This window comes from Patagioenas fasciata, chromosome 12, assembly GCF_037038585.1.
Source record: "Patagioenas fasciata isolate bPatFas1 chromosome 12, bPatFas1.hap1, whole genome shotgun sequence".
Taxonomy (NCBI): domain Eukaryota; kingdom Metazoa; phylum Chordata; class Aves; order Columbiformes; family Columbidae; genus Patagioenas; species Patagioenas fasciata.
In genome coordinates this window covers 10,468,338-10,494,976 of record NC_092531.1, presented here as the reverse complement: position 1 = coordinate 10,494,976, position 26,639 = coordinate 10,468,338, and the positions used below count along the sequence as shown (strand labels likewise).

The 26,639-nt window shown below is 40.2% G+C and overlaps 1 protein-coding gene across 2 annotated transcripts in view; it reads left to right on the top strand.

Annotated features, from left to right (window-relative positions):
- Positions 1–414: 414 nt before the first annotated feature.
- Positions 415–26,639, top strand: part of KLF13 (KLF transcription factor 13) — a 34,754-nt gene continuing 8,529 nt past the window's right edge. Inside the window, exons 1-2 of one of the 2 annotated variants that reach the window (XM_065847614.2) lie at positions 415–591; positions 2,005–3,425. In XM_065847614.2, coding sequence (XP_065703686.1) covers positions 2,885–3,425 — 541 coding nt within the window. In that variant the 5' untranslated portion in view covers positions 415–591; positions 2,005–2,884. Of the gene's footprint in view, positions 592–904; positions 3,426–26,639 lie in introns of those variants that run through there. The other variant, XM_065847615.2, reaches the window with a different exon arrangement.

Sequence of the window (26,639 nt, the reverse complement as noted above, 5' to 3'; positions counted from 1 at the left end):
AGGCTTTAACCTAATAGATCTGCTGAAAAATAAAGTTAGGACTTCCCCTGGCCATCAACTATAGCCAGCCATTACCTCCTCTCAGCACACCAGCTGCAGACAGGCCTGGCTGTGCATGAGGTGGTGCCTCTCTCCTCTGGCCAAAGACTGCAGAATCATGGTGAACTGTGTCCCACCTGCTCACATATCGAAGGCAAAACACACGCAGCCTCAGATTATCACCCAGACAACCCCCTCGAAGATCCAGACACCAGCATGGTGCCCACAGAATGCTCCCCTGAGGAAAACCCCGCACCTCAGGCCAGGTCCCTTCCTGATTGGCCTGCTCTGGAAGGTTCCAGAAGGCAGTGGAGCAGCCAATCACAGCTCTCGGAAGGGCTCTCTCCTCACAGCAGGCAGACTGGTGGCCATGATGGGGGGGGAAGCTCTCAGCAGTTGCTGTTGGCATTTGGCAGCACCTCTCTTGCAGCCAGGACCAGGCCACCCTAGCCCTTCTGAGCCGCAGGAGTCCTGAAGCAGCTGCTGCTACACAGCAGGGCTGGCAGCAGGCCCAGGACAGGCTGCAGAGGAACATCGCGGGATGAGACGGTGGTGAGGAGAGGTGGTAGGAGAGAGGCATTGCTGGGGGGGGCATGGGTTGGGGCACAGAGATATCAGGGTGCCTCTGGAACCCCTTCTCAGTGCTGGGACAAAGCCTGCTGGTGGTTGGCAACCAGGACAGCCCAGGTCTCCCTTTTCTTGTCCATTTACTGATAATGATCCTTGACACTGTGGTAAGGACTGAGAGCTTGGGCACAAGCTCTGTCCTTCCCTTACTCCCCTGAAAATGGCCCATGTTTCTGCTCAAATTGGAGAGCTGCAGGGTTTCTGCTCTCAGTCTACAACTAATTCTAAAGAGCTGCCAGGCAGGTCTATTTAAGCAATTGTCCTTCGAGGAGGAGGTTGAGCTTGAACTCAAATAACATTTCTTATAAAAATGTTTTCCCCAGAATTCCTTTTTCATCTAGGAACAAGTAGGTAAGTCCCAAACTTAACCTTTTCATTTGGAAATGTGTAAACACTTGCTGTAGATATGCTCAGCATGGTATGCTATGCCTGCATCAAAACGATCTGGCTCGATTCAGCATTAAACCACATCCTCCCGCGCTGGCTGTGTGCCGTGTTCCTCCCTTGTGCAGCGAGTCCAGCCCCACGTAGCACCGCAGGCTGCACTAGCAGGAGAACAGACACGGAGCACTGTGGTAGACACAGGTGACCAATGAGCCGGACCCAGGGGGGATATATGGCATGAGAACCTAAAGCATGTTTTCTCATGAAGAGCACTGGTAGCATAAGCAGATGTTGCCATTGAATAAGGGATTTTCATGTGTGTTAAACCAACTTTTTACTCAGCCTAGCGCCAAAACTATTTGAGTTTCTGCAACAGATGTTCACTTCCTCTCACACCCCCTCAAACTCCAAAACTTTCCATCCAGAAAGAAAGGCTTCCAAGGAAGCCCTCCTGCTTTCTGACAATCCCTGTCTCAGAGAAAAGGTCCATCTGTACTAAAGATGGGGATTTCACAGGAATTAGTCTGGAAAACATGCTCCAACACAGGTAAGGAGCACCACAGACCAGCCGCTCTCAGGTCTGAATTAAGATGCATTTCTTTACTTTTGCTTGGTAAGTTAGTTACACATGCAACCCCTTTCATTCTGGCATTAATCTCTATAAAACTGGCTGAGCTGTATGTTTTGCAAGCTGAGAATAACAATGAAGTTATTTTCATTTGTACTTTTAAATAATTTAGAGGCAGCAGAGTGCTGTAGTGAGGAAAGTGTTGACAGAAAAGAAGGTCTATTTCAAGTGTATTCCCTGGCAGTTAGTTAAATCTGTCACAGCCTATTAAAATCCCCACACGAACTCCATCTGTGTAGCTGGAGACCAACGGTGTAGTCTCGCTGTTTCCTGTAACTTGTATCAGTTCCAGTTTTACCTTTTATTTAATCATCTCCTTTTAACAGTTCGGCGCCTCTAGATTGTCCCTAGCAGTACAAGCTCTACTATGGCACGCCCCGAATCGTTAACACCCGTCAGAGGGAAGGGCCTTTGCAAAGGGCTGACAGCTTAACGATCGCACAGCCGCGGCTGCCGGGCGAGGCTGCGCGTCCTTTCCCGCCGGCGGAGGGGTCCGCGCCCGCCGCTGTGCGCGCTGCGGCTGTGTGACGCGCACCGCGGGGTGGTTCCGGGACACGGCGCGGGGGGCGATAGGGACGCGCGGCGCGCCCCCCCCGCTCCCCCGCCAGCCAATCGGCCGCGTCCTTTCATTTGCGGCCGGGTGCTCCGCGCGCGCAAGCCGCGCTGGCGGGCACAGCCCCGCTCGCGCGCCGCCAACCTGATCGGCGCAGGATGTGGCTTCGCGGTGACGTCAGGGCCAGATGTTTTCCCAGGCCACGCCCCCGCAGGGGTCCGGGCGACTCCGAGGAGCGATAACGGGGAAAGCTTATTCTACTGTCACCGCGCAATGGAAGGACTGGGGAAACCGCACCTTTATTTTGTGGCGTTCTCGAAAAAACAGCATTAATTCATACCGCAAGCAACAAGCTGCCAGTGCCAGGATCTATCTGCTCCTCTTCTTCTCATCCATTGGACTTCCAGCGCTTTTTTGATTTAGGGACAAGCTGGGTGTGATCGTCACGAACAAAGTGTGGTTTTGATGGCTGCTAAATCAGCCTTTACTTCTACAAAGAGATCTTGAGAAATAAGAGGGGAAAAGCTGATCACATAATCTTTTTAAAAAGAAAAAAACAAAAAGTGGGTTTTTTTATTTGTTCTTTTTGGTGTTGTTGGTTGTTTTGTTTTCCTCCTCTCTCCTGTCTGGATTTCTCTTTAAACTTTTGAAAAATGGCAACAGCAGCATTCGTGGATCATTTTGCAGCAGAATGCCTTGTTTCTATGTCCAGTCGTGCTATTATCCATAGTCCCAAAGGGGAGCCTGATCCCCAACCTGATGCAGCAATAACTCCTTCGTCAAATGGAGAAGATAAGCGGGAAGTCAGAGAAACTGGGAAAGACAATGGATCATCATTACTTGTGGTAGCTAGCATTTTAGCAGATCTGAACCAGCATGTACCAAACTCACACACTCTAAAGATGGAAAAAAATGAGACCTTTGGTATCGCAGAAAAAATACACATTTCTATTGCTCCTAAGGAGTTTGGGGAAGAAAGTGTGTCTTCGGCTGGTAAGCGTGGAGGAGGAAGAGCGGCCACACCTACTAGCCTGGCTGCAGTAACTGAGCCAAGCCCCAGACAAAAGAACAAACGCACGAGAAGCTGGACTGACCCTGGATCACCCCAGAAAAAGCACAAGTGCCCCTATGTGGGGTGTGAAAAAGTTTATGGCAAATCTTCCCACCTTAAAGCTCATCTAAGGACCCACACAGGTTAGTTACAATCCAGCCAGAGATTTATTTGTTACAGCTTGGTAATTAAAATGAGTGTTGAAAAAACAAAAGCAAACAAACTTATATTTGGCCACAATTATGGTTTCACCTCTCAGAACTCAGGCTCAGGAATACCAAACAACAACAACAAAAAAACCCTCTGGGAAGAAACCTTTACTAGGCATAGATTCAAAGCTAATGTTGCCCTTTTTTATTACTTAACGTCACAGGGAGTGGTGTGTGGGTCATCTGTGTAAATCGTACCAAGCTGTAATTTTTAGCTGCTAGCCTTCTTGTTCGGTGTATCTTCTGCTTCCCTTTCCGATGCTTATTACCCTCCCCCATCTACTTTCTCCTACCCCATGCTCCTGTCGCTACCTTTATACCAGCTTATCACTTCCCATATATCAATACTCTTGATATTTTAAAATTAAATGTTCTAGAGGTACCTGAATGACTGTGTGTCTGTTTCTTTCTTTAGCAGACACTTGTGTGAAAGCTAGAGTAGGCATGAAGGCAGTTGGGAGGAGACATTTATCATAAGCATAGAGAGGGGAACATGGGCAGTCTCAAAAAAGCTTTTAGTAGCTGGGTAAAATCAATTTTGAAATAAAAAATCACTTGAATGCAAACACTAACTTGTTCTGATGGGCATTCAGTGTTTGCTTCTTGGTGAAGCCTTATCTGACCACATTTTTTCTTGCTATTATAATTTATGAGATACACACATAAAAGAGTGGAACTCTTTTAAGCACTATGAAAATTATGTACTGAGAATATTAGGAAGGCCATCTTGTAACAGACCCCATGACTTGCCAGACCTCATGCCTCTGGCTGGTGCTGGGGAACAGGATGGCTTCCAGTCAGACAGGGAGCACCAAAAATTGAGGAGACCGATGTCTGCTGAAGGCACTGATCATAGCACATGTGGTGAGGCATCACACGGACTACACCAGGCTTGTACAAGCTGTTCCACTGAGTAATTTCAGACAACAAATTAGTTTACTAAGATCTATGGTCAGTTCGCTGAGCACATTAAGACAAAGATCCTTAGAACTAAACATCAGAGGTGGCAGCCTCACCCACACCTCTTCAGTGTGCCTTCAGCTTTTCCTGCTGTCTTCCAGAGATAAAGCAAGAGCCCTTCTAAATTGAAGGTGTGTTTTGCTCTCTGTGGAAGACAAGAAAACCCCATCCAATCTGAGCATATGGCTGGATAATTCACTGTGCCGACAGCCAAAGGAATAGCGTGTTCCTGGCACCCCAGGCAGCCTGCCCTGCTTTGCACTGTGTAACTACTTTTTGCCTCCTTGGGAGTTATCCAGAAAAGGTACTTCCACTTGGCTTGCGGGGAATTGTCTCCACTAATTTTCAGTTCTCTTGCTTTCTTATTTCTGGCATTTGCTGCTATCCTAGAAGTGAAAGATAAATTTAGCAGTGTTTCTGGGCTCCCAAACCAACTAGAGCGCAAGAAGGGGAACTCCTGTCCTTGATAAAGAGCAGAGGGCTGGGCCATGCCCGCCCTGCGGGGAGAAGAGAGGGAGGGCCGGCCGGGTGGGGAGTGTCGCTCCGGGCTGCCGGCTGAACCGAGTCATTCGAGGACGCTGGCTTGCCTCCAAGTTCTCTGTGTGTTTGTTTTTTTTTTTTAACTCTTCACTTCCTGTATTTTTTCCATGTCTATAGGGCTTAATTGGTTATTACTGTAGCTAATGTAACTGAGAGAAGAGGGTGCGTGCATGTGTGTGAGAGCTAGAGGAAAAGCAGGGAAGGGACGGGCTTTGCCCTGGGAGTGGCAGGACCCTCGGGGACTAAAGCTTCTTTGTTTTCTTGCATCTCCAGTGTCTGTGTGGGAAGCTTTAAACAAAGCTGCCAAGTTTCCCTCTTCACTGGCAACAGGTCTGTCTCTGTTTGAACTGAGTTTTAAACAGGCTTAAAATGCCTCTTGTCTTGCAGAATGTTTTCTAAGGTGTTTGAATTTTTTTTACTTCTTTAAAAGAAATTGTGACAGGCTTGAAAAAAGTTTATACGACACTAGGAGTTAAGCTAACAGAACAAGCGTGACTTCCAGGACTGGCAAATGTTTGTTTTTACGAAACACGTAATGGATTTTACTGATTTAGAACAAGGGTTTGGATCTCCTCTGCTTTCCAGTGGTCCTGAACTAGTTAAGTAACATGTACACATCAGTCTGCCCATCTGTTGAATGGACAGGGTGATGGCTATCCACTCCACCAAGCAGTGGTGAAAGTACTCCAGACAGACATGGCAAGGTGCTTTAAACAGCTACCCCACTGACTCCCAAACATGTTTACTAAGAAACAATCAAAAACTTCTGCTATGGAGTAGAACTTTTTCCATGTGCTGTATGACTAGATGAGCTGGTATTTAGGGGTGAACTGAAGGCTAAGAAGATACTGCAGGCTAAAGATACTGATAATAGCGCTAGAGATATTTCAATGGTGTAGTTTATGACCTGCTTTAGAAACTTGCTTGCCTTTGTATGCTACTATGCTCAGAAACTAAAGGCTTTGCTCTTCATGCTTGCAGGGAGGACAGACTAGATCATTTGGCTTATGGTGTGGCAAAGACATACAGAGCCTTCCAAGTACTATTGGGCCAAATCCAGCCCACGTTGATAGGGACCGAAAACTAATACTATTTTCCAGCTGTTTGGTGCCCCGTGTGAAATCCTTCCGATAGTTACAGCTAGAATTCAGTGCTCAAACACCCAAAGCAAAAACCATAGTGCAGAGGATAATAATTATCCTATTTAAACCAGAAGAAACAAGATGGAACCACCAAGGAAGCAGCATCTGCCCTTTGTCCTTAGGCCCTTGCTCCAAGTACTGTGTTTTAGAATTAAGTTCTCTATTAGAACATAATGTGCTAGAACAATCCATAGTTTCTTGTGTTTGGTACACTAGCAGTTAAGCTATCTCAGCCTTATGAATGCTTCATCTTTATGAAATCAACAAATCCTTGAACCAGGCAGAAAACATTAAGTCACCAAAATCTTTGCCTTTCTCTCCACCAGCTTTCAAATCCTTCCCAACCCCCCCCTAGGTTTCTTTTCATGTTTTCCACCCTGCTCTCTCACTGGATGTCCTGGTGTTCAACGTGATTGTCAGCCACAAAGCCCTTGAAGTTTTAATGTTTACCAGAAGGTTATATTTAGTGTCAGTGGGTAGATGTCAAGTCCAAATTCTTTTCCACTGCGGTCCCTGTGGACCTCAGAAGCTGTGTTGTGATCCAAAGATGTTGCACGCTGTTTATCCTGAGCTATATTGATCCCATTGATACAAAAATTTCACTGGCACACCGGTTTTAAAAAATCCTCTCCAGTCCTGAGAAAATTCCTAAACACAAAGGACTTTCAGAAAATCAGATAAACTGTTTACATGACAAAGTTCTCCTTCCTCTAAGCAGGTCTTTCAGCATGGGATCACTAGGAAGGTTTGGAAATTCTCTGGAGTCACTGGAAAGCAGTTTGTCTCTTTTGATGCACTAGTGGAAAGAGTGCAGAGCCTAATAGCCATCTACAGGCTACAACGTCGTAAAGCATTGTCCACACCCACTATGTTCTCAGAGGCTATAGAGAGCCCGAACTTATTGCGCTTACCATGTGTTTATATGCAGAGAAAAACTGATTGGATTTTGGGCAGGGATCATGAAAATCCTATGTACTGCAGCCCCCCCACCAATCGCTGCAACCTCGCAAGCTTTTAGCCATCCTCATTAGCATGCCATCATGAATGCAGAGAAAGCATAAAATAAACCTTCATTTAATTCCATTGAAATGTCCTTCTAAACTCACTAGTTCTGCTTGCTCAGCAGTACATCATAATGCAGAAACAGCTTTTCAATCATCAGAACTAAATGCGTTTGTACAACTTAGCAAAAGCTAAGGAGGTGTGGCCACCAGTCTTGGTCTGGAGTCTTCCTATGATAAAGTCTTGCACTGAAACAAACTTGGGGGCTGGGTGGCTCAACAGCAGCTCCTCTGTACTACTGCTAAACTAGGTGACTTCTATATGGCTGTCAGGCCATCCTAATTGTATTATCCTTGCTCACAGATATCAGGACTCATCCAAGAGAAAGTGGTCAAGACCTTTTGTTGCTCTCTAGCTGGCAGAGTGAGCTTGGGCAGCTGCATATTCAGCCTGCTTAACCTTGCAGTTATGGAGAATATGTTATTTGTTATCTGTTGTTCTTTTTGTCTAACCCTTATTCATGAAATATTAGCAGAACTGAAATAGGTAGAAAAGACTGACTCACTTCCATTCACTTGTAAAGAAATTTCCATTTCTTTACATTAAATCTCTCTAATTGCATTGTTAAGAACAACACTAATGAACCCATTCAAAAAAAAAAAAAGTTTTTCACCCTCAATTATTATATCTTGTTTCCTTAAGCAAATTTTTTCTGTTGACTTTGTAACTGGGCTACGGGTACCATTGGTTCAATCCATCCTCTGAGCCTCCAGCTGGGCTGCTCCAGATGCTGGGAGTGAATGGGAAGCTGTGCTTCCTCTGAACAGGATGCCACAAGGAATTAGAAAGGCCTTTCCCAAATGCTCATTTCCCATGGCAAGAGTACAGACTACTTGAATTTGGCCCTCTGCAGGTTGCTTAGCAATTTCATTTTTAGTGGCTAGGCCTCCTGTTTTTTGACTTCTTGTGTTAAAAGTTAGAAACAGCTAGCTGGCTCTGCATGCCTATGACACTGTCATACATCCAGATTATCAAAAGGCGCCAGGGTCCCATAATGTTCTTCTACTGCCTTCCACCTCCTCTCTTTGCTGAGTGCATCAAAATCTTTCTCAAAGGTTTTTCTCTGAGATGGGCTCATGTGGTAGCATCAGGACAGCTTCAAATGCCAGCCTCGTGAAACAGCTGTCTTTCCAGCCTAAGCCACAAGCATTCTTTCTCAGTGTTAAATAGTTCAGCAGCCTGCTCCTGCATTTTTCTGAAAACTGATGGTCTTAAATGTCTTTTAATAAGCCTGCATTTTTAAAAACAATACAAAACTGCAAAGCATTGTTTTTGTTTGCTCTGAAAGAGCTCTGCAACTCTTTTCTTAGTTCCTCTAAGAAAGTTTCAACACATTAAAAAAATTAGTCAGTTGAAAACAAAACAACTTCACTTACAGCCCTGCCTGAGTCCTCACCCTAACACACAATTCCAAAGAATAAAGTTATTAGTTAAAAATTTAGATCCTAAGCCTGGAACAGTCAGTCTGTGTTCATTGAAGATACCAAATAAAAAGCACATAAGCTGAAATAAGCACAGGGCATAAATTTATTTAAAAAGTAAGCAAGTTTTAAAACTTAACTTTTTCAGAAGGAGCTCAAGTCAGGAAAAAAAACCAGAACTACTCCTACTCACTCCTTTTACCTGACTAGTTCAGGATTGAGTAATAGGATTCAGTTAATTCAGCTGCAAAAGAGTTACGATTACATCGGTTGCATGGAGAATCCAATTGGCTGACACGCACCTGAGTAGTATTAGCTACTAAAGAGAACTAAATCACCTGATAGTCATACAGGTTTTTTTGTGAAAGGCTTCCTTTCCCTCCTTTTTCTCCCCAATCTTTATGGAGATCTTAATAATGCAGAAATCACAGAAATAAAGCTTCTGGTAACAATTAACAGAGTTTAGGTAGTGTAGCTAAAAAGCCCCTAAAGCAAAGCTGTACTTATAGTTGTCATAACTGTGATGGAGAAAGGGTCTACTATGAAAAATACTCTTTTCTTTTTCTCTCTTCACCATTGTCTTTGAAACAGATATATTCAGCATAGCTACGTATTTTCTTTCCATAGTTTTTCACCACTTTTCCGCTCCTTGCCTTTTGCTGAGTGAGGAGGGAAGAAGATTATAACAATCTGTTTAAAGGACAAATGAGCATTGCTTTCAATTTGAGAGGACACACAAGGTCGCGTTTGGACCGAAACATGCTCAGTAAACCAGAGGAAAAAAAAATATATATATATTTTGAAAGAAAATGAATCCATTTGTGACTTCCATAATTCTTTGGCAATCACATTTTGCTGAGACTAAGACAGTTATTGAGACAAGTCTAGCTCAGGCAGTGACTTGCCAACTTGTGTGACCTGTGATCTTACTGTAATTGAGCAGAGGGGAATTAACAAAAAATATCCCATCTACTACAGCTGTTGCAGTCAACATCATTTACAGTGTTCAGAGACTGCCTTTTCTATACTGTGAAAACTTTGGGTATCTAGTGAAAAATCAGAAGCTTCATCGAATTCTCTTTCCACAAGCTGTCTGCCTTTTAGCATGGAGGTAGTATTTGGGTCCAGTGTAATGAGACCTATTAATATTGCAAGTGGTGAGGATGGATCACCTCCCAGTTGTTTTCCTCATCTGAGACACTGGTAGCAGCACTTTTCTTCTCAGTAGCAAGATCAGCAAACAAACTTTTAAATGAATGGATTATTGCAATTGATAGCTTTGTTTGTATTGGAAACTAATCACAGCCTCAGAGAAAAAGTATTCTAAATGATCTGTAGAATATTTTTCTGCAGTAGCACATACTTCTTTGCAGGACACTATGAAGTATTTATATGTGGCATGAGTTGTGCATAAACAAATGTTTTGCTAAACTGGAGTTCTGTATGAAACAAACTCACAATTGGATTCCATCTGAAAAGAAAGCACCTTTAACCATTTAAAATACAACTGTTGCATTGTGTTATTGCCTGGCTGAACACGGTTATGGCACGTCCAAGAGCAGAAACCTGGAACTTGTTTATATTGGACATGTGGTTTCTAGTTCTGTTTTATAAGTTAAGCATGTTCCACCTTCCTCCCTACCCCCTCTCAGTCTTGGATCAGCTGTTTGGAAGTCAGTGCTGACAGAGCCAAAAAAATACTCTGCTGTTCAAATGCAGGACAACCTTTGAAGGGTCCTTTCTCTAGAATTTCTATAGGTATACTTTTTTTCCTTTGTTACCCACTTGGCTTTTATTAGGTAGATTCGCATGGGCAGTGAGATCATTATCTTGCTGTGTTCAGTTTAACAATAGCTAGACAATGTGGGTTATTTAAGTACAGGCACTGAAGTCAGACACACATATCCTGTGTTTTTCAGGTCTTGCAGATTCAGCAGATCTTACAGGGCCTCCACTTAATATAAACGAAAAGTTTTTAAAAGTTCAGACTGCCACTGTTGTAGTTACTGGTAGAAAAATGACCTCAGAAGCTTTTTTGCAGCCCTAACATAAGAAAAGCATTTGCTAACCAGGAACTTGGCACAAGTCAAATAGTATTAAAGTGAGCATATCCTGAAATGACCTCCAGTGCAAAAAAATATTTTCTGTAATCAGTAACAGCACTTTCATAGTGCTTTCAGGAATTACAGGCAAAGTATTTGTAGCTGGGTATCTGTTGATATTGCCGACGATGGATCAATAAAGTATCTTTGATTTATTGCACACTTTATTTCTACCAGACTGCTCTCTATGATTTGGTTTTAAGTTATATGAGGTTTTGGAATAGAAGCACCTGAAAAATTCTCATGAGAGAGCACTGCATTGTTGTTACGTGTTTTGCACCTTTCTGTCTGCTTTGGTCCTGCAGCCAGGTAGAGGATCCCTGGACAGCAAATACAGAAGCGGAATGGGTGTGCTGGTTATGTAGCCTCCACTGCCTTCAACAGCAGCTTTTAAACCTGGTCAAGGAGAGAGGCAGAAATGCTAACCACTTAGTTCCAGTGTAAGATCAGCTGAGGTGCAACAGCCCAAAAGGATGTATTGAGCTTTTAAAACTAAACAGCTGTCAGTATTTCCACCAGAGGAACTTACAGTGGAGCCGGGTTAGAAGGGTTAGAACATGATAGCCTAGACCATCTTCAGATGTTTCCTGTGAAATTTTGCTGAAATAATGAGCTGTTTGTTAATAGATCAAGGAAATAATTGTTTTGCATTTGGGGGGTAAATAAATGAAATTACATTAATGCAAATTTGCATACGAGACTGGGGCTTTATAGATCCTTGCAACACATCACAGTGCATATGAACTTTTTGCTTTCTTAATCTGGTAGTTTAGGATCCTGCTATAACAAATATGAACAGGGATGCAACTAAAATCTCACTGAACCACAGACAAATTCTTGTTATATATTGTGGGGACTTACTGAATTTAAATTTGCAATTGATTTTAAATGCCAGCAGAAAGACTGCAGACTAGCATTAATACATCGCCTTCACAGTTTTTGATTGTTCTGGCAGCTGATATATTTTCCAAAATCAATGTGAAGTGTATGCAGCTTTCTTACGCGTCCATGTGAGAGTCTAATAGAGCACTGAGAGCCCCTCTAAGTCAATGGAAATTTCCATTTGGTTTATACATGTCCATACAAGCAGTGCCAATAGAATGCTGGCAGATGGCTAGTCTTATTGTATAATAAATCCAGGGTATATTCGCAAAGAACATGGCCAAACCAAAACTGAATTTCTTAGATACCCCAAAGGTTTACATCTCCGTCAAGATTCTCACTGATACATTTTCCCCGCTTTGTGCAGAGATGTACAGTATTTGCAGCTTCCATTACTCCAACTTCCATCATTCTTCGAAACAACTGAATTCTTCTCACTAAGATTTTAGATATAGTCTTTCTCAGATTGGCAACAACCGAATTCGAACTGAAATAGAAATATATAAGCAACATTATGAGCAACCAGAAAAGCAAATGCTTTGGAATTTATAGATGCCCCTACATACTATTATTAGCATAAATACACCTGTAAGAAATGGATTTAAAAGCTCATTTTTTCAACAAATGGCTGAAAAGATGTAAAATTTGGTCATGGCATAAAGTAATTCTATACCATGGGTTTCACAGATGCTATGGTGTGGATTTAGTAGAATCAGTTTTCCTTTAAACTCTTTGATATGAAAGACAAGACTATCTCGAGCTAATCACCTATACCTTGTCTTAAAAAAAATCTGTCACTGTCCTAATAATGAACATTTATTTATTTATTTATTTAAGCACAGAATTTTGTGTTTCATTTGGAAAGCACTTCCTCTGCCCACCACCTGCACATATAGTAATATATGTGTTGATAATATACATAAAAATGCTTTTGCACAGAGTTAAAGATCACTTATGGTGAACCCTAACTCTGATTCTGTCCCTCCTTCATGTGCTGATGAGGCTTTGAAGGAGGAATAGGGCTGCAGATTAGACAGGTAGATTAACTCAGCATTGCTCAAATACTGGGACATGCTGCCTGGAGGGAGGATTCTTCCTCTTCTTCACTATCTCCAGCTCTTTCCTGCTCTGCAAGAGTAGCTGATACTGTTGAAAATACAAGATTTCAAATGGCAGACAGGTATGATGGCTGCCAGAGCTTGTAGAGGGCCTGAAACAGTACCTTTAAGAGGAAAAATGTCTTGATTCATAACAGCGAGTTTTAACAGATGCTACTGAAGATATGTTAGAGGTTTGGCATCTATCTATGGTATTCAGTCCCATCACTTTCCAGTCAGTTTCATCTATGATATAGATCCCACATAATCTGCACACTTATCAAGTCCAGAGAACTGAAGAGAATTGTGATATTTACACCATAAAAATCTGTTTAAAACGGTTAAAGGAAACTGTACACATGTATCACAGCTCCTCTGTAATCCTGATAATGATGATGAAAGACCTGTAGAAGCACAGATGTATGAGTGGGAGTGTAGCTGAATGTTGTGGGAACACAACAGCACTCACGATTCATTCTACTACAGTTATATTCTATGCCTTTCTTAACATCTCATCTGCAAGTAAGTTCAAGTATCACACAAGACCAGAGTAATTATCCATGCTGATAGACTCTTTCACCATTTTTCTACATTTTCCTTCCAGCTTAAGTGAGTTTTGCTGTGTTGGTATCTCCTTTCATTCTGGGGGACAGTATCATTAATGGCACCATCTCATTGACCAAATCAGACATGATCTAAAGCAGCATCTGTTGGAGTATGGAGTTTAAATGTGAAAGCCTAACTTCTGGGGAGATATTTTAATTAACAAGTCTTACGGGTAGCTTTCAGAGGATGACATGGTTGGGCAGGTTACAATATCATCTTTGCTGTGCTCACTGAAGTAAGCAAACATTGTACAAGAGCTGGCACAAATGCTTTACCATGGACCTTGTCCCAGATTTCTGCAGCTGGGAAAAGTACAGATGAAATGTGTTTAGGAACATGATTGTCAGACACCTTATACTGTATAAGGTGATAATTTATGAAACTCTCATTATATAATGCAGAGACAAAGCTGCAATGAGAAGCAGGTTTTAAACACTGCTTGTCAAAGTAGAAATGTTCAGCACCAGAATCTTCTAAGCAAAGTTTCAGGCAGTCCCCAAAGAGGAAGTTTTGTTTGTTTGTTTTTAATTGTAATTCTCTTTCTTACCCTGGTTTCAGTGTATGGAATTGATGAATGTTTCTGGTAAGCAGTGTAGACTAAGCAAACATATTTTCTCTCCAAGTGTAAGCTCTCTACTGATTCACACCACAGGATCCTAGATGATGAAGGGCTATTAATTTTTAAAGACTTTTTTGCTAACATTGCTTAATGGTGAAAACCCATGTAGAACTCACCTGTTTTCTCTGCATTTCTGCATGTGATATTTTTAAGTAGAGTTGCCTCTGGAGAAAACAATATCGCTGACCTTACTAAACCAAAATAATTTCTGTAATAATACACTATTTTAAACCTACATCTTTGACTCTATACTGCCTTTTCCCTATAATTTAATAGAATAATAATAAAGATTTGAGTACTTTCCCACCTGTCAGTCTAACACCAAACTTTTCAGTGAAACAATCCTTCTCTTCATTTGTCCTTATGTCGATTGGTGTTCTTATAGACTGTTTAGAGGAACATAATTCAATTTTTATATGCGATAGACTACTCCCTTTTGAATATACAAACCACTATATTATTTTTTTGTAACTAAGGCAAAAATTACTAAAATTTAATTTTTTGTCACAAAGAATGTAATAGGTTATGAAAAAGGTCTGAGAACGCTATCTGGCTGGTGCTTTGCTTTTGTGATGAGTTCTTGGGAAAACAGCTGTACTTTCTCAGGATGTATCATCAATAGCCTGCTTTGTGCTGCTAAGTCTAGTGCTGTGGGCAAGTTACAGGCTAATTGTTTTGGAAAAGCATATGACACCTGTGCTGAACTTCTGAGCATGTTTGCTTAAAGCTTCTTTCCATGAGCCAACTCTGGTTTTGTGTATAGTGTACCCTTGAATGTTTCCAAGTTTCTGGATTACATTTCTGTGTTATACATATACACCATAAACTAGGTATGATGACTGTTGTTTGCAAGAGACTAAGACTCATTTGGTATAAGGTGTGTTTTTCTGGTGTTTACATTAAAATTGTTGCTTAAATGTTTAGACTAATTTCTTGCAGTAAAGCAAGGAACTGATATGATTGATACACTTGATAGTTTTTCTCCTTGAATGCAGTGGAGGAAATGAGCTCCACTTACTTGCAAAGAAATCCAAGTTACTATGGAACCATTTTCTTGCCCAAGTAACGGTAAAGAGTCTGTAACATTCTCATGGGTGCTCTGCAAGTTCTGTGGTATTCCCTTTATGCAGAAGTGATTATGCTAGCACACTTTTCATATGAGTATGTTCATGGCAGTTTCAAGGACAAATACAATAAGAACAGCAATTAACTCCCATTGCACAACTGTTTTTCAGTCAGACTACCTTTGTTTTTTTTATTATCTAATAAAAAAAAAAAAGTCCTAAGTCAAGCTTGTGTTTGACTCTTCTGATTATAAGACACAGTTGCAGCTCCTTCTGTACCTTCTGTACAGAACTCCACTGACTCATCAGTAGTCAGTGAGTAATCAACTCTAATCTGTCCAGCTTCTGTGTTAGTTTCTGTGTGGATGTTCCTTGTGTCTAGTTCTTTCCCCCATCTATTAAAGCATGGGAACAAGCCCTAGCCACCTCTCCCAGAGTGGTGAATTTATTCTCTTAACAGCATTTACAGCCTCAAGTAATAGAACCAAGGGGTTACTCTGAAAGGGGATTTACAGATGCGCATCTATGAGCATGCAGGCAGCTCTGTGTATACAGCTTTACAGTGCTGAGGTTATGTATCTTCTGCAAAAAATAGTATACACATACCCATTTGTGTGCAGTGGTTGTGTGATGTATCATTTTTCCTAAGATTTTCTCTTGTCCTGTATTCACAAAGAGTAACAATCCAGAATTTGAGCTGTAAAATCTTTTCTTTTTAAAAAGAAGTAGAAACAGGTTTCAAATAAATGAGTGACATTCGAGGTCAAAGTACTTTGTGCATCATGTCTTTTGTAGGAATAATAATGTGTCCTGTTTGGCACTGGCAAGTTGCAACAGTAGTAGTTGGATCATCTCAATCCCCCAAAGCTAATTCAGGATACAACACAGCTCATGAAGCTGCAATTCCTGTTTGCTTTTATTTAGTCAGTCTGTTGTAACAGAACCTCCTGATTACTCAAGTTTATGAGCCTTGCAGCTCTGCACACTGCAAAAGAAGTCAGGTTCAAATGGTTTTGTAGTTCCCAGACTTAGGACTAAATTGACTAAGAATCCAAATGGACCCAAGAACAGCTGGGAAGTTCTATAGTATTTTTCAAAGTAAAAATTATGTCCCCTGCATAAGGTTTTAGAGCTAGCCTGCAGACTTAAATGGCAGGGATATCTTTTCGAATTTTTATTTTAAAATAATGTGCATTTCCTATTATATTTCACAGAACTTTTCCATCACAGGAAGCTTCTGAAAAGTCTTTGGCCACAGTAAAATCCTGTATATTGCTGAGTATTTCATTAACCCCTCTGATTTGGGCATACAAAATGTGGTCAACTAATTTCCTGCATAAGCAAGAAACAGGTGCACCATCTCAAAAAGGCAGAAAGGCCAGCAGGTTTCCTCTCCTCACCCAAAAAAGCAGGCCTATTAGAGAGTAGACCTGCTCACTTCCTAAATGAAGCAGAGCAGAGCATGAATAAATGTGCCTCAGGCACTAGTAATTTATGTTTTGGTAAGTAACAGGGATCTTTCTACTAGAGCTTGTCTACCTTTACAGCAACTGCATTTTTACATGATAAGTATGACCTATACAATTCAGAATCTCTGCTAAGGAATCACTCACAGTAAAACATCACGAGGCTTTTCAGGTGCTTATAGAGAAAATGGTGGCTGCTGGGCAGCCCTTCTAGCATAATTCAAATGTATAAACCACATTCTGTAGTTAGACATTATGGAACAGTCTAGAGTTAAAACCAGTTAAGGCAAGCAATTAAGACATGAGCATGGCATGCAAGGCAAAACAGAGGTCTAGTTGATAAAGAGGCCATTCTTGTATATAATTTGGTAAAAATCAAAGTAGTATTGAAAGGAACACCTTTACTATTTTGAAACAGGGAAGTATTGAAAGTAGTATTTTTCTTATGAACAAAAGGAATCCAGTTGATTTCTGTATGATGAGATAGTTGCCTCAGTCGTAGCGGTGTTTTCAAAGTTATATATACCAAGATGCCCTCAACAAAGCTGTCTTTGAAATATGTCCATGTTCTATTTAAGATCTTAGCTTTTCAGTTATGTTTCATATCCAGAGTCACACTCAGATGACTGTCTCCTCACTTGTACTCCTCTGCAATCACATAGTTCATTCATTCATTTCCAGCACTCACCACGGCCTCTCTCCTACGCCATGACCCCACACGTCACACACAGCTGGTGAGGCCAGTCTCCCTAGTGACCCTGCAACCTGCTATCCTACAAAATTATTGTAAAACATGGAGAGATAGTGGAAGCTAAGCTGCGTATAGGGTGTGCTATACTGTGGGTGTCAATGCTCAGCGAAATGGTGCATTAGCAGCAGTGCTCCTCTTTGCAGTCTAATAAAACAGCCTTCTCTCCTGTCACATGATGTACCCCCCTCCATGTGACTTGTTGATGCATGAAGTCTTGCAGGCTTAGTGAGGAGTTACTTGGCAAGTCTGTGAAATGAGGAATGCTAAGGGAATTTCATTGCAACATCCCATTAATAGCCATTTCTTTCTATTTTGTATAGAATATGACCAAGGTGATAACACATGCTCTCAGAAATTATTTGTGACATTGGATAGGAGCCTGATTTTTCAGAGAACTGCCTGTTTATCCCTACGGGTTAATTCCAGTGATTAAAACATTAAACAGCCAAAATTAAAAGACAGCCTGATCAGTGATAATTGTTGAAAACCTTCTGCAATTTATTTTCTGCTTATATATGAGAATGAGGCATAGATGTGTGTGTGCTTACACACATTTGTAGTTTTAAAGCACTAACACATAGTAAAGACTGGAAAACAAGATGAAACTAGAAAAGGCCAGGTAACTGATGCTGGTTTTTTCTTTCCATACAGCTGTGGTTGAAGGAGACTGCTAGATGGGGAGATGCAAAATAAATGGGGAAGGTATTGTCAGAATAGAACAGTTGAGACTTCCAAGAGTTGACTGTTCAACTGCAAATATTATCTTTTCTAAAAAGCTGACCTGCTTTAACAGTGAGTGTATTAGAATATCTGTTATCATAGAATCAGATTCCTTTATTAAAAAACAAAAACCTGAATCCTGGTCTAAACAGGAAGTGTGGCTTTACAATCTACGCAGAAGATTTTCTGAAGTGTATGCAATGGGTTTATACATACCTTGAATGGTAGCTGCCTGGTGTCAAGCAATAGACTTACTATTTGATTCCTAACCCATAAAACTACCTTGCAGAGCTGCCCCTTCCCTGAAGCTGGGTGCCCTGTATGGTCATGGGCTGATGCTGCTTATAAACTACTTCAGCACCGCCTTGCTCTCTGGCACAACAATCCATTCAGAATGAGAATAAAAGGAAATTCCCACTCCTTCCTTCATACAGTTGCAATAAACTCTCAGTATCAGCTTTTTCACTGAGCTTTACAGCTTTAGCTGTACTCATAAATGCTGAAGTCCCATGTTTCATGCATGCTGTGTTACTGTGAGGTTGTTGATTAAACAGTTGAAAAGTTCGCAAAGAAACATTTCACAGTTACAGGCCAAAGGCAGCTTCACTAACTTCTGTTTGCTTGGCTTCTAGCAAAATGAAATCTCATCCTGTCCCCAAATCCTGGTAGATGCTGTGCACATAAAATGTCGTAACTTACCTGCAATGTCTATTCATGCCAAAGTACGTGGACTTCAGTTGAAAGCAGATGACATTGTACATCTTCCAGAATTCAGATAAATGAAGTACAGATTTCAGTTTAGATTAATAATCCTGTAGTATTTTATATTGCATAGCAGGACAACCCTTCATTAATTTGATAAGACTTGCCTTTACAGACGCTTTTCTGTTTTTAGTAGAATAATAAAAAAATTGGTTGATATGTCAACAGAGAAAAGACTGATTCATGGGGCTATAGGATTCCTTCTTTGCAGTTATTCACACAAGTATTGGGTAAAGCTCATGGAGCCAAAGCTTCACAATTTCATTATTAATTCACCCACAATACACACCAGATCAATATAATTTGTCATTACCTATTTAATTGCTCTCCCACTTAAAACGTTTAAATTGTCATACCAGAGATGAGGAACATTACCATGCAATTTTTTATGAAAGCCACCACAAAAATTTTTTGTGAGAAAGCAGTCTAAACCACTACAGAGGTTGTTTCTGTGTTCATCATACAGACAGGGCTGGTTTGTGATGTTACAGTTTGATTTCAAACATCATTGCAATATAAGCATATTCGGGTTCAGGATTTTAGGTTTGAACTAACTTTTAAGTTCCTACCACCCACAGTGATCAGAACTCAGATAAATTAAAACTCAAGACCACCTAAGTAAGCTAACCAGAATTTTCCAACAAGGACTAGATAACAGAATTTTCAGGTAGAGAGAGGAGACCCTTGGGTTGGTAGAAGAGCAAGGAATAACCTGTGTCCCACATTAAAGGCTGAGGTCATCACATTGATCAAAAAAGGAGCACAGTTATCCGTGGATATAGGTTTGCAAGGGAATCTCCAAAGCAGCGGTTATGACATTCAGAAGTCACTATGTTGCATTTTTGGTTCCTGCCATTCGACCCATGTATACCTACTGGTTAATTCTGCTATGCGTGTAATTTTCTGTGTACAGACCACACGATTGGGAATGAATGGCTTGACAGGCTGTCAGCTCTGTCGGGATGTAATCCTAGGTTTCAATAAAAGGTAGCACAGATTGAAGAAGAGAGGGAAGTGTTCTATAGTAAGCATGGCATCTTTTTTTCCACTGTAAGAGTGGGCTGGAGAAAGGCGGGATGCCAAGGAGCATAATACTGTTTAGAGCTCCCATGGAGCTGCTAACAGATGTCTGATCTGGAGCTGGTTGGAGTCTGCAGAGTGGGCTGGGTAACAGAGTGAGCAATTCTGAGGTGGCACAGGAAAGATCCAGACAGCAGTTTGTAATGGAAACCTTGTGTTTCTCTTGGTACCTTAACTATACATTCCCTGTAGATGCATTTGATTCACTTATGCCAGCTATGGTTAAGATTTTTTTCCCTCCTGGAGGAGGGAGAATCAAGTCTGGGGAGTTTTATTTCTTGGCTTCAGTTGCTGTCTGCATAACATTTTCATTAATCACTTTATTTGCTCTAACAGAGGGTGAGTGATGCAGCTGAAATCATCAGCTTATAGCAGACAATAAATGAGCGTGCTAGCATGCTAGAACAGAAGTAACATGAGACTGCAAATGACTAAACATGATCTCAGTCCAGCATATATATTCATCAAGGTCTATATTATTATTTTCCTTTTCAAGTTTTAACTGGACACATTTGTTAAAAACACTGTGTTCGTTATTACGTACATTTGGAGAGCCCTTCCCTAATCCCTTTTCACTTTAAAAGGTTTGAATTGGCTCATCAACATGACAGAAAAAGAAAAACAAAATCTCATATATCTTCACTGATGTTAGTCTGTTAGTTTTTAAGAGGCCAGACTTCTCTGACCTACCTGATGACACAAGCTTTGTACGCAAGGAATGAAGAAAACCCCTTAAACAACAAGTTTTTGGCTCAAGGCAGGAATTCTAGGCTGAAATTCCTTTGCTGGAGTGATGCAAGAGGTCAGATTTGCTGATTAGCACTTAGATTTTTTGGTTTTGCAACCCCAGTATTTTTTTGAGATATATTTATTAAAAAGTATAATTGACAATGGAAAAAGAAAAAATCCCCCATCTTTTAGTTTTGTCATTCAGTAACACCCAGATGTGTTTAGAGGCTCTATTTACAGTGTTTCTTTCATTTACTTACTATTCACAATAAAGGTTTTAATGATGATCTTCCTTTCTTGCATTCATAGATCTGAGTAGAACAAATTAGAGTAATAGTTATAGAAGGGCTACTGTATTAAGCTCCGGAGTCCCCTTCTTTGCAAAGAGCCTGATAATTCAGTATGGTTTGTAAATGACACAAAGCTAAGACACATATTCCTCTCCCCAGAATTCATCACTTCATCATCTCAATGTAACACATTTAATTATCTTGCATTTAAGTGTGAAGTCAAAGGGTCAGCTATTGATCTCCATTCTTGGAACAAGCCACAGGAGAGACAAAATCAAGTGGAAGTTACTGCTCTTTTAGATAGTGGCATTTCAGCTGTTTTACTGAGAACTAGTCTAGGATTTAATGCCTCAGAGATAGGGAGGCCCAGTAAGAGTTTTAGGCTTACTGAACAGAAATTACATACAGCAATTGCAGGTGCCAAACATTGACAGAAAACCCAACATTTAGTTTGCATTAAAATATAAGCTCTTTGACACTGAGGCTGTTGCCTTTCATTTTTCAAGAGTTAGGCCTGTCATTGGTACTCAGTAAAAGAGCATTGTTTACTCATAGATTCCAGCAGCAAAAGGAAAAATTGCTAGGTTTACATTAGGAGGTGGCAAAGGTCCATGTAAACAAAGGCACTGCACTTAATGGAAGCAGGATCGATGGAAGTTATTCCTGTGGGGCCCAGTCTACACACTCACCTAGACATGGAAGTTGTCCCTGCTAGGTAGGTTAAGTTTCTGACCTCAAGGGTATCCTAATGGCTCAGATGTTCCTCTTTTTTAAGATGGGAGGTCTCCATTTTGGTTGTGCGTCAAAACTTTTGGGAAAGAGAGTGAAATGGTGAACGTTAAGCTTTAAAAATAAGAGCAGCATTAGATAACAATAATAAATCCATATAGAACTGTAAGGAGATTTATACCTTAGCTCTGAAATTGCATACATGGTAAACACCATCTCATGTAATTGTGTAGCATTACTGTTTTTCTGGTTGACGGATTCCTACCTTTGTCAGAGATAACTGAACTTTTTATTACTCACAATTTTGGAGACTAAGAGGTATTGCTGTACTGATAGCGCATTTAAACTTTACATGCTATCAGTGCAGTCACATAGCAAGACTACAGCAAATAAGACAGAAAAGAGTCACTGCATATATAGTTTTTGACAAGGCTATCTAGAAGATCTAGCACTAACACAGATACTACCATGGAGTTGTGCATTGTCTTTTCTAGCCATAAAAAGAAAACTTCACTTGCCCTCTGAGACACAGGAAACATCTTCCATGCTTATTATACTTGTGTGAAGAGAAAACATACATGTGCGTCTCTTTCTTCCCTGGCATGGCTAACCCAAGGTATTAATGAGCAAATTTACATTGGAAAATAATGCTCTTACTGCATTTGTATATGATCAGTAACTCCGGGGAAACACTTTGGTAAAAACATCACAAAAAGTGAAGAAGAAAACACCACACCAAATGTCCAGCTCAGTGAGGCATCCTGGCCTTCAAGTGTCCAACCTAAGCACTACATAGGGTCAGGAAATGGAAGATTTGTGTTCTAGCTGTTCACTGATGTAGGCTAGAGAGGATTCTTCCTTCATCTCTCCTGTAAGAGCTATGAAGCCAAGTGGCATTTACAGCAGCTAATCAATACATACTAAAGACACAGTATAAATGGTACAAGTGATATTGAGTTCCTCATTTAAACTTAACAGTATTTGTTCCAGGAGAGTTTTCACCGAGACTGCTATGATGCATAGTTCTAGAAGTGGACAGGGGCATACTTTGCAACCACATGGGCTGACTTCACTGTAAGGCCACAGAATTTCACCTGCAAGCCCTTTCCTCTTGTCTCTCTCTTCTCTGGTTTTCTCCTGTTCCTTTTAACTATGTCACATTTCAGACTAGTGAGAAAAAGATGACTGGAATGGTGACGTTTGTCTGACACCACACTTCACTGCCATGTATTTCCTCTCTGCTTTGCAACTAACCTTATCTACAACCTCAAACACAACACGGCGCTGACTATAGAAAGCAATGCATTAATTGCTGATGATTAGCATATTCAATGATATCACTTGTACAAAGAAGAGAAAAGAGAATCAGGTATAATGCATTAGATATTTTCATGGAATTTCAGCAGCATTCATATACAGATATTATTTAGAGCTGTTTTGCTAAATTTCAGTGTTTTGGATACCAACAAGAATATTGTTTATTCTTGTCATGGCTAGAAACAGTTTTGTGATGGGAAGCTAGGGAGGACACCAAGACAAGGATGCCCTGATCCTTCTTCACTGAATGAATTCCCTTCATTTTGCTCGTAGTTGCAGATAGCCTGTGACCCTTGGTTAGAAAAATGATGAGGACTCTCTAAGCCATAGGAGTGGTTTACAAATTACACTTATCTCTTGTTCCCTCACTTTCAGTTTGTTAGCCTTTAGTTTCAGAGTTGTCTTTCTGCTGGCTTTTTTATTCCACTGGATTCTACTGATGCATGAAATTGAATCATCATATACACACATTCTTACCCAAGTGGTAAGCACATGACCACGTTAATTAATTATTCAGAAAGTTATAAAAGTGCCTTTGGTTCAATGATTTATTCAGCTAATTCGGTATCTTTGCTAAAGTAGCTTCAAATACTCCTGTTAATTCTAATAGGGAGCATGTATTTCAAAAATTTGTCTCTATATATCTAGACCCCATCATAAAAGGAAGGAATTTTGAAGGCTAAACTCACCTTAGCGATTTTCTATCTGTGTTTCAAAAGAAAAAACTCTTTAACATATTTAACACACACAAATGTAACTATGTTTATATAGTCCCAGTTTTGATGTAGTCTGTATAATTGACTTCAGAGCTTCAGAAGCCCCTGGCCTAGTGCAACAGATCTGCTGTAGTTTCAAAAGAGGAAGGAACATACAGGACAGGGAGGGGTTGTGTAACGAAAGGAGAAGAGATAAAGTGAGCACTCTTCAGAAACCAGGAAGTAACAAACTGCAGAGGAGAAAGCCTAATATTAGCAATGACCAACGTTGTGCATCTTAGTACAAAGATGCAATAAAACAAGTAGCATCAGACTCTTCGGTGCCCAGGTCTACAGACACGAATGTGAATTTCAAATGGTTGAATTCCTGAAGGGTTTTTTAAGAAGTTTTATGGTCTTAAATTGATGGGAGAGAATTTCTCAAATTTTTGAGTACTTTCTAGCAGAGAGAGAGAGACTACAATGTAAACGTAACTAGAGAGAAGAAAACATACAATTCTCATTCTTGTACTTAAGATGCTGTAGGGAATCACCTAAGACTCCTTGGGCCATATTGCAATGCTAGAGAGGCATATTCTCAGTCACACTCTTAGCACAGATCTGAAATCTATTCCAAGATTTCTCTGTGAAGGGGAGAATAGAATTTCATGGTCCTTACCCTTGTTGGCTGTCTTTGAAAATCCCTGTGGTAAAAACGTGGGGAAATCTGGTGGGAGTTGAAAACACATATGAAATTGTTCCCTTAGAAGATCAGATCTTCAGTTACTCACCTAATAAAAATATCAGGCATTTAATCCTCAAGGAGGGAAAGCTACCAAGAAATGTAAGTGGACAATAATAATAACTGCATTTCTTTATTAGCAAGAACTATAGAAACTATATTTTTGGTGAGCAATTGTTCACTGATGGCTGGTCTTTTCTGATAAACAGATATGTATGTCAGTTAAATTCAGCAAATAGCTTAGGTTGATGTCTTTTATTTTAGAAAAGTTGTGATAGTGTGTTTTGTTGATTAATCTGAGATTAACATCATCATTGTGTTGAAAATTGCCCCCATAGCTAAAGGAATTAAAAAAGAGTGTTACAAAAAAACACCCCAAAAGAAGTAAAACATTTTGGTCAACCAAAAATAGAATTACTATGGGCTTCCTGCTTTGTTCAATTCTTCTGCAATTCAAAGTTTTTTTAATTTTTCAACTGAGCAAATAATAAGCTATCCACAGAGCTCTAGCCTTTATTTCACTTTCAATCAAAACCTTAGCAAAAGATGTAGCAGTATTTCTTTTTACTAAATTTATGGCCATTTCATTTTAAAGCCAATTTGCTTGAAGATTTATTTTCCAGATCCTGGAACATAACTTTCAGCTACTTACTGGTTGTTTGTGTGAAGTGGTCTGGAACTAGGCTTTAGCTGGGAGTGGAACACGGAGCTTAATGTACTGAACACACAATGATGCACTTCAGCAGAGAGAAAGTGAGAACTAAATAGAAGTCAAACAGGGGTTAACACAGTAGGCAAAAAATGACTTGGTAAAGATAACAGGTTCAAATTTCAGGTTCTTAATTCATTGTGCAAAAATACAGGATAAAAACCATGGATATTTTAAAAGTGCTAAGCTATAGAAACTCACACAGACAGAGCAGTTCAGGCTTGGTCATCCCAGTTTGAAAAGGGATTCAGTAAAGCCATGGAATGCATTTTTTAGACAACAGAAAGATTATGTGATTGAGTGTCATTGGAAAAAAAAAAGAAAAAAAGGCTAGAATTATTCTGTCTTGACAAAAGAGAAGCAAATATTGCTGACAAAAATACAGTAAAGTAGCTAAAATTATTATAAACTGAGATCTAAGATCTGGCTGACATTACTGAACAAGTTTGAAATAAAAGCCTAGAATATAACTGATTGAACATAATCTGTTAAAAAAAAATTAAAAATTGTTTCCATTATAGTGAAAGTGAGTGGTAATATTTTTAAGAAGGACCAGATAGCTGCGTGGAACATACCAAATCACTTATTTTTGGGCAGACCTGACTGTGGTTAAGGCTAGAGGAGGAATTTTAACGCTACTTACATTTCCCTGGCATTGTAGCTATTATCATTATAGTAACTGAATGTACGTTCATCATATACTATTTGAGTTGCTACAGTTAGCTGTGGTTATATAGGTAAGTCCCATGGTGGAACCTGTGCTCCCAGATGGGAACACTTTCAGAACAAACAGCAACATACATTCACTTAAAAAGTAAACTTGCTGCCTGAAAATTCCCTTTTTGATAAATATTCATATATGTCTAAATAACTCAATGAAAATGTTAAGGTACAGAAAATAAACTGAGGATTGAAATAATGGATATTATGGTAGCTGTTGCAGCTCCAGTTCAGTAGTAGTTTCCTGTGCATGCAGTAAACATAAGATCCAATAATTTATCAATGTAATCACTAGATTTGTTAAGATTAAAATAAAGATGCCCACACTTTGAAATGGAGTTGTACTTGATGCCTGAGTCCTTGCCTGCTGGAAATCTGAGAATTCCAGTTCCTAAAAAAAAGGCCACATCACAGATAATGGAAATAGCAGGAACAGGCCTGCTTCTGTCAGCAGGTACTAATCCAGCCGAGCTCCTTGTTGCTGTGTGTCCCAGGGGCTTGGAGGAGTCTTGTGTCCCAGTGTCTAATAACGTGTGAACTCTGACCGAAGCTTTTCTTGGATTTGGACATTCATACCACACTCCCACACTAGGTTTCTGGTGTCTAGTGACTGTCAAATTCAGCCTATAATGTTTCTTTTCACTGAGAACATTACTAAAACTTCCTTATTTTCCTGGAACTAGTCAAGCTTAATATTACTGAATTCACTGTCTCTGTTAGATATGGTTGAAGGTAGCTGAGACATTCAAAAGCTGTTGGAGAGGCACACAAAAGTGGATGCAAAAAATATGATTCCATTTGGCTTGTTTGGTTATGAAATGTCACTCCCCAAATCATTAATTTAAAACTAACTGGTTTCAATTTATAGGAACTTGGAATTGTGAGCCTTTGGAATTTTTTGATCCCTTTAAAAATACTTGATAAAGAAACCACCATTCCTCTA